This window comes from Tribolium madens, unplaced genomic scaffold (assembly GCF_015345945.1).
Source record: "Tribolium madens isolate multiple individuals breed KSU strain unplaced genomic scaffold, Tmad_KSU_1.1 Scaffold_11;HRSCAF=98;Tcas5.2_LG3b, whole genome shotgun sequence".
Classification (NCBI taxonomy): domain Eukaryota; kingdom Metazoa; phylum Arthropoda; class Insecta; order Coleoptera; family Tenebrionidae; genus Tribolium; species Tribolium madens.
In genome coordinates, this window is record NW_025400975.1 from 826,818 (window position 1) to 835,794 (window position 8,977).

Sequence of the window (8,977 nt, forward strand, 5' to 3'; positions counted from 1 at the left end):
GACAGTTCTGTTTTTGGAATGTAACGTCATATGTATAAATTTTACAATTATATACTTGATTTGACATCCGTCAAAATTAACCTCAAAATTTTCAAAAAATTCACGTTTTTTTATAAAATGTTGTTCGATGTCTTATTTTTCAGGTCTTCGACCACCATTCAGCACTCAGCTTCGCTTCGTGCCGCAAAATTCGGTCTCAAACCTGAAAAATAATTTGACAACGCACTTGTATCAAAAATAACTATTGCCTAATACATTTTCATTAATGCATCATCTTGAAAATTTTTTTTCCTATGTTGAAGAATACTCAAAAAGGGCATTCAATGTTTTTTACTTTTTTTACTTACAGACGAATTGAATACACCAAAAAGGTATTGTTCCTATGATTCTACTCACTAACCAATCGCTCTAGGTCCTGGATGATAATGCATATCATCCGAAACAGCTCCGGTTGAAAAAAACGTCTCTTCGAGTGGATCATGCTGCGGATCAATAACTTGTATTCCATACTTAGCCAAAACATATTTCGACTGCGATAATGGTACATGCGTATCTTTACCAATACTGTCGCTATCCATTCTTATGAGACTCGTAGTTTGCTGCATGTTGACATTGGTTGACATCATTTAAAAACTACAGAATCACACCCTAGGGATCTTGATTTTTCCGCCCCTTTGCTGTTTATGAAGTTACATAAAAAACACAACTCTCTTTTAGTTTCTTATCGCCCCATGGCTATTATGAAATTATCAAGTTAGGGGGTTACAACCACGCGAGGTGTTTAAACACATAGACAAGGCTAATGCGATACACGCGTGCTGTAATTTGGTAATGGGTTTGTCAGTGAACCACCACCACCACCACCGGCTTTTAGGGGAAGAGTTATGACCTCATTACGGTAATTGCTTGTGGTTGCCTCACGGGGAGACTCGGCGTGTTGCTGTCACGCCGCTATTATTGCGAATTGATATTTTAGCACCGGTGTAGATTTTATAATGACATTTACTATACAGATTAACTAATTTACCTTCGTTTTTCATTCACATATATCAACTAAACAGGGTGTCAGAACTCGCGTCCCAGAGAAAAAATTTCAGGAACACGGAAAAAATATTTAAAAAATTCTATCTGTCAAAAAAATTGACATTTTTTTGACATTTGACATTTCTTTGTCTATTTTTTTAATAATTATTTAGTAAAAGTACAAAAATTGTACCAATAAAAGCCAAATAACAATAAACAGAGTTACAATTTAAGGTACAGTTTTCTTGTTCCTTTTGTAATAGCCTGTAGCAAAAAAATTGGAAAATTATTTTTCCAACAAAAATATATAAAGTATGTTTTTTTTTTAAATGGAAATTACCAAGTCAAAATTTTGGTGAAAAAATTGGTAGCAGCTTGTCTCACAGCCACAAATTTTGTTTGCTCTTAGTTTTTGTCCCTAGAAATTTTGTTTAAAAATTATGGTTGTGTTCAAATTGAGATGTCAAAATTTTGACTTTTATGAATCTTGTGTGCCTGTTTACTCTTTGAAAGCGCTATAATTGAATACCTGAGGACAGACATCATTACCTAAGGTCTAAAGACAGAATTCAGTGCTAATAATTTTGACAGAAACACACCGCAAGTAAGTACAATGTTGGGGACAAAAATGAGATTCTTGCTACAAAAACTTTGAAGAAAAAGGATGTATATACAGAAAAAAGTTATTTAGCAAAAGAAAAAAGTAGGTATTATGATGATTGGCAATAAATTTTGTGTACTTTATTGAAATGATTTCAAAGTTGATGCATTTTATAAATTCTTCTTCAGCTTTAGTTTCAAAATTGTTAAGTTTTCAACTCGTTCCTCAAAAAACGATGCACAAGACACTAATTTAATTGCGTTCTTTCCGACGTTCTTTCTCATTTATGTTTATTTTGTATTCTTGTCGATTTCTTGCCAAAAATTACGAATATTTAGCAAACCTGCATTACAAATTGCGTCTACATTTTAACGGGCCCTTTTTTTAACTTCCTGCTTGCGAAATATTCGTTTCCAAATATCGAAAAACTGTTAGTGTACCGAATTTGTTTCTTTTTTGGTGTTTCGTCTCCAAATTTTCTTAGACGATTTTTTGTGTTGACGTTTAATGACATTGTTTTCAAATTAATTCAAAAAACCGGAACTGCCAACTTCCTTTATTAAAATTACCATGAATGAATTTACTAGTGATGCCAACGTTAAGACTGTTTGGCATTTCCATTTAAAAAAAAAAACAGACTAGTCAAAGTGCAAAATTGAAACTCACATAACTTCGAAATTTTTTAGATAGAATCTTTTCCATGTTCCTGATATCTTGGCTGCCATTTTTTCTGGGGCCCGAATTCTGGCGCACCCTGTATAGCCATCAGTTTTACAGCGTTCAATTACTCACACTAAAAATTAAGAACAGAAATATTACTCATCCTTATTTCTTCATATTTACTATTTTCCTACTCTGGATATCAAAAATTTAATTATCGTTTCGATAATTTCAATACATTTTAAGTAAAAATTATAAAATTTTGTGCACGTGCTATAATCATGAAGTCACTTATCTGTTACACTTAAATTACATGTTTATGAAAGCTTTTACAGCGGTAAGAAGAACAAGTTGTTAATAACTGGTACTGAATAATAAATCTGATTAACCCAAAGTGGATTTAATTCAATATCAACAGCTTCTGCGTAGTTTAAAATATTCCTTCAGTAGACATGTAAACAAAACCGACTACAAAAATCCGTTTGTCGTTTAATAAAATCGTTTTTTTTTAATTTTTAATCTCTTTTATTAATTAAAAATTAAACCAGTTGTGATAATGTAAGTATTAACCTCTAACATTTAAGATTTTAGAACGTGTATTCTAATTTATGAATCTTGACGACTTTTACCCTATTATTTGCGCCTTTCATTTCTGCTCCTTATAAATTAATACTATGAACATCTCGTTTGCTACAATTGCTGTTTTCAAGTAACTCGTAAGTGAGATATCAATAAATTATTTCGCAAATTACTCACTTTTCATTTATTTTTAAACGCTTTTTTACTTTTTCTTGTTTAACTTAAAATAATTCAGTTTGAATTAATTGGAGTTAAGTTGTCAATAAATGGGCTGACAAAGGATCGATTTTCGCTTATCGAGGGCCAGATTTTTTCAATATACAAGGTGCGCCAGAACTCGCGCCCCAGAGGAAAATTTCAAGTAAGATAAGATCGAAAAAATTGTATCTGTCAAAAAATTTTGATGTTTATTTTTTGACATTTGACATTTTTTATGTCTATTTGATGATACTGAACATCTTGTATATGTTTTTTTTACAATTATTTCGTAAAGATAGAAAAATTTTGCCAATAAAAGCCACAAATAAGATTGAACAGAGTTACAATTTAGGATATACAGCGTCCTTGTTTTCTCTTCTAATAGCCTGTAGCAAACAAACTTGGAAAATTATTTTTCCAACAGAAATAAATAGAGTCAAAGTGCAAAATTAAAACTCTCATAACTTCGAAATTTCTATAGATAAAACTTTTTTAACATTTTTTCCATATTCCTGGTATCTTACCTTATATGGTATTTTTCTCTAGGGCGCGAGTTCTGGCGCATCCCTGTATAATATAATTATCATTCTAATGTTTCTGTAGACTAACTTTTTTAAGAAAAAGTGTTTTATGAGCTTTAAAAATAGAGCTTTTTAGTCGTTTTGTATAGATGGTTTTATGTTTTTGACAATCTGAAGATTTTTGAAACAATTTTTTTTTTGTAAAATGGTCATTGGCTACCGTGTGAAATAAATAAACATGTACAAAAAAGTCTAAAACATTGACCTAAAACTAAGGTCCATCAATAACACAAATTCTCCTTTAATTTGACACACGATGCATAGCAAGTTAAACAACAAAAATGTTTCTAAAAAACATAATTTTAATAAATGGCAACTTAAAGAAACAGCTTTAAGATAAAAAAAACAGTCATTTTTAGCAAGAACTGTCATTATTCAATTATGAATTAATTGTCAAAGTGACTTATAGTTGTCAAATAAATAAAACCGCCAATGATAAGATTTAAAAAAATCTGAGAAAAAATATAAAATAAAAAATAACTTTTCTTTTCACTGAATCCCAAAAGTTAAGTTCTCATGATCGTTCCCTTAGATACATAGGGTGAAAAGTGGTATATAACTAAATATCTAAATTTTTCAATTTATATACATGATTTGACATCTGATAAAATTAACCTCAAAATTTTCAATTTTTTTTTTTAAATTTCGCTGACGATCATGAAAAATGTTGTTTGATACACGTGCGCTGTCTTATTTTTCAAGTCTTCGACCTCCACTGCAGCAAAATTCGGTCTCAGACCTGAAAAATAATTTGACAGCACCTTTTTTTCAAAAATAACTATTTAATTACAGTTTGGCTCGTTGTAAACTCAACCCGGGGACACCCGTATATTTCGGTTTTCTTTATTTGCCAGTGCCATCTATCGGCTGCTCGATTATCTCCCATAGCCTTAATATCATCATCATCATCATTACAGTGTTTTTTTACTTTTGAAAAGTAAAAACAATATTTGATTATGCATAAGACCTCATGATTGTTTGCCAACAGCAAACACAATTTATCTTAATTTTCTCGTTGTGGGGGTTTCGACTTTTTTCTAGCGCCGTGTAATAATAAACCCAATTATCAAGTGATGGATCAAATACTCCATTCGCTCTCTTACAAATGTTTTTGTAACCTGATCCATGATGTTAAATAGTGTCACTTAACGGACACTTAATTTTTTCAAATCGATGATATGCCATTTGTCAAGGGCTTAACTTCTTCCTGGTGGTAGTGCTGCTTCGAATATCTTTGACACGCAACGCCTGAAGCTGATATATCACTAACTAGAAGGCATTCCGTTCTTCCAAGTCTTAAATGATTGCGTAAACAAATAGGTATAGAAAGAAATAACACGTTTGTTCGTCGTGCACAATCCGTAACGGTCATAAAAATACTTCAATGAGATATTAATTTATGATAATAATTAATTGCAAAATATTTGCAACTTCATTGGCAACGGCTTCGACATTTCGAGAGATTGATGCGCCCTTGGCTTGTAATGAGAACTGTCACGTAAACTGTCGGTTAAGTATTGGTATGCATCTTCTACAGAGATAAATATACGGCAATTTTAATAATTCATATGTTAATTTTTCGTTCGCTGGAAGATTTCACGACAGCAAATTTACAAATTGAAAACTCTTGAAACACAATTTTAACAGCAAATTAGGAGTACGTTTACAGCATGTTCCAAATATTTATTATGATAAAATAAAAATCAATATTTTTGAATAAAAAGTGATAAAAAGTGTGTGTTTATTGGTAGCACTAAAACTAGATTAATTTGCTTTCGATTATTTTTAGAACATTTTTTATACATAAATATTACAAGTATTACTATTCTTCTGGTGGTAGAAATCCTCATTATAAGTGACAGTTTAATCTGTTACCAACCCATTAGCAAAAAAACTAAATTATGACAGATTATTTATGATTTTTTTTCATTTATGATGATTTTTTTGAGTTGAAAAGGAATATKTAAATGAATATCTCATTWTAAAAAAAWTTGTACCTAACTTTTTTGGAAATTTTTCACATTCGCAATTTATACAGCAATCCCTGTAGTCGTGRTGCAAACAAACTGCTCATGTGGGAAATTGTATTTTCCAAACACGTTAAATAAATAATTATTTTGGTCTCGATAACTGTAATTGACATGTTAGTACATTTTTGACAGCTGCGGTATTTCATTTTTACGCCGTGGGGGAAAATAATACAAAAATTTTAATTTCTCAAAGATCCCGATAAAAAAATGATCCATTATTTGTGCTATTTCAAATCGACTTTTTTATTTACATCAATGTATTTCAACTAAATAAATATTTAAATCCAAATTTTCGGCCAAAATAATGCATTTTGTGCTATTTCCAATAGATTTGATTTAATTTTATGCCAGAAATCGTTGTAAATCAATGTATTTTATCGAAAGAAATGCTTAGATTGCAGTTTTTGCTAAGATAAAGCGATTTGAGTTATTTCACGACTAGTTTTGCTCGATTTTAAGCAGGAAATCAATGTATTATAATTAAGCAATTTGTGCTATTTTCAATCAATTTGGCTCAATTTTAAGTATAAAATCGTAAATTAACAGTAATACAATAATTATGTTTTTCTCTCGTTATTATCAACATAATAAAGAAAAAAATGGGGGAGGTATCTTCTAATTTGTTGATAACTCTCTCTAATAATTAATTGCTTAATTACCTTATGCTATTATTATTTAAATCAAATTATTAGCTGAGAAGAAGAACTGAGAGAATCAAAGATTCAATGCCTGAATGTTTGAATGGAATTAAGAGAACTTTAATTGTCTTGAATTTTTATTTTAACAATGTGATTCATGCAAAAAGGACTAATTTTATTTAAAACACGGTTTGTTTTTTTGTTAAAAAAGTGTAACTAAGCAATTTCATTTTAAAATGATACAGAAAAAACTAAGTACCTACGTTTATACCAGGTGAATAAAAAGTAGGGAACCAAACGTTTTTTGCTTAAACTATTTATTTTTTGATGATTAATTGATGAATGATAAAGTACTATAAAAATGTGATGTTTTATCAATTTTTCGAATTTTTTTTTGTTTTTGGGTTTTGCAATTTTTTTTATTTTTTTAAATGGCATCCCATGAAGGTTATAATCTAACGATTACAACTATCTAATTCATATTTAATTTGTTCAATTTTTTTTTACATAAATTGCAATTTTGTCAAAACAAATCGTTTAACCAAACGTTTTTTGCTTAAACTATTTATTTTTTGAAAAAACTAATTGATGAATGATAAAGTACTATAAAAATGTAATGTTTTATCAATTTTTCGATTTTTTTTTTTGTTTTTGGGTTCTACATTTTTTTTTATTTTTTTAAATGGCATCCCATGAAGGTTATAATCTAACGATTACAACTATCTAATTCATATTTAATTTGTTCAATTTTTTTTACATAAATTGCAATTTTGTCAAAACAAATCGCATACCTAACTCAAAAACAAAACAAAATTTTGTTCACATTTTTTATATTACTTTAATTTATATTAATTATTATTTTCAGGAGACAAATGATTTTAAAAAATTCCTAGATTCGGGCAACCCTGATTCAATTGATAGTTGACAGAAAACGTCAACCGTCAACAACAAAYTGTAACCAACCRTAGGCATTCAAAATTACTTCTGAAAATTCATAAAAACGTAATTTTCCTAAAAGTTCAAATCCTAGGTGGTAATTTTGTTGACAAATCAGTATACAAAGTCATCAGTATCATTAAATAGACATAAAAAATGTCAAATGTCCAAAAATAAATGTCAAAATTTTTTGACAGATAGAATTTTTTAAAAATTTTTTTTATGTTCCTGGTATTTTATCTTACTCGAAATTTTTCTTTGGGGTGCGAGTTCTGTATATCACCCTAACACGTTCACATATGGACCAGCTGTATCTCCATTTCACCCTAGAATCTAGATAACACTATTGAGGTTATGTTATATGTATCGTCCACGGCAAAAATACCGTCATAAATGTCATTGAGAAACTCAGTACTGACAATCTTATAATATATGAAATAACCATATGACGCTTCTACCAACTTAAAACTGTAACAATTGTTTATAAAAAAAACGAACTACATTTTATTCTTTCTGGTCACACAGTTCTTGATTCGTTGGTGCTAATATTAATAGCTCTATAGATTTGATTAAACTTCAATAATTAAAACAAAATTAAATCGACTCATATTTCAAGAACATCTGATAATAATAAATCTAAATTTAACTGTTCTTCTTGAATTCATTAGGTATTAGATATCGTTTTAGATACCAAGAAGTGATTATCAGAGTATAAAGTATCCACTCTAATTTCTTTGGTAAATAATGAATTTTGTGCGTTGACAAATTATGAAATCGTTCCGTGGTATATTTCCATGTAAGTATGTATGAAGAAAAACAGTTGTTATTAAGTTCAAAAAACGCCAGAGGGTTAAAACTGTTTACTTTGGTAATTGCCGGAAACAATGAGTAAAGTTTACTCAATCGATACTTAATTAAGCAATTAATTAACACGTCTACGTGACACGTTAATTTATCCGTTATGACATTTATTCAGAAATATTATAATCGTGAGGACCATTTTTGGATTTGAAAATTGCGCTGTGTCATTAATGTTCTTTGATCTGTCAGGTGCAGTTGTTATTTGATAAGAAACTAAGCTTCTGTCTGGTCTCGATTACGATAACGACTTGTCAGATTTGCATCGGTATAAAGTTTGATTTATGATCGATGTGATTGGGGATTTATTTTGTCTGTTGCCGCTGGGACATCAGATTTGTGTAACGAAGCAATTGGAGCGTCTTTGAAGTCTTAATACAAGAAATTTTCACATAATAATTTGTAAATATAATTTAAACAGTTTAGCGCCTTCACCATGCCGGTCGGCTTACAGTCTAAATTAACACCTGTTTCGTGGGAATCGTGGTCATATTGTTTAAACAGCACTCTAGAATCTTTAGATTTCGGTTCAGTTTTAACACTTATGTGTGATTTATTCCTTCCGTAAAAGGTAACAAGTATACGGAACCGCATTTCTCGCCGGCCATTACATAAATGCTTGCGAAAGATTCTCTAATGTAAACGTCATCTTTGGTAAAAATGCAAATGAATGGTGTCCTTAGGGCCGAAGACCGATGATCTCGACCGCAGATAAACCGATTCGGCCATTAATTAAACTAGCAGCGGCCATTGTTGTAAGTCAATTATTATTAAGCCAAAATGCATATTTGTCATTAAGAGGTATATCAGCAAAATTGTAAGTTTTCTATGCATATCTAATGTTTTTTGATTAAAATAAGCCCATTAAAAAAT

At 30.1% G+C, this 8,977-nt stretch overlaps 2 protein-coding genes across 3 annotated transcripts in view; both read right to left on the bottom strand.

The window, feature by feature from the left end:
* The window catches only part of LOC123006032, a 4,363-nt gene extending 3,751 nt beyond the window's left edge, over positions 1-612 (bottom strand). The window contains exon 1 of the mRNA XM_044400185.1: positions 401-612. Within this exon, the coding sequence (XP_044256120.1) occupies positions 401-605 (205 nt within the window). The 5' untranslated portion in view covers positions 606-612. The remainder of the gene's footprint in view (positions 1-400) is intronic.
* Positions 1-8,977, bottom strand: part of LOC123005989 (Krueppel-like factor 5) — a 198,233-nt gene that overhangs the window by 40,342 nt on the left and 148,914 nt on the right. The window lies entirely within an intron of this gene.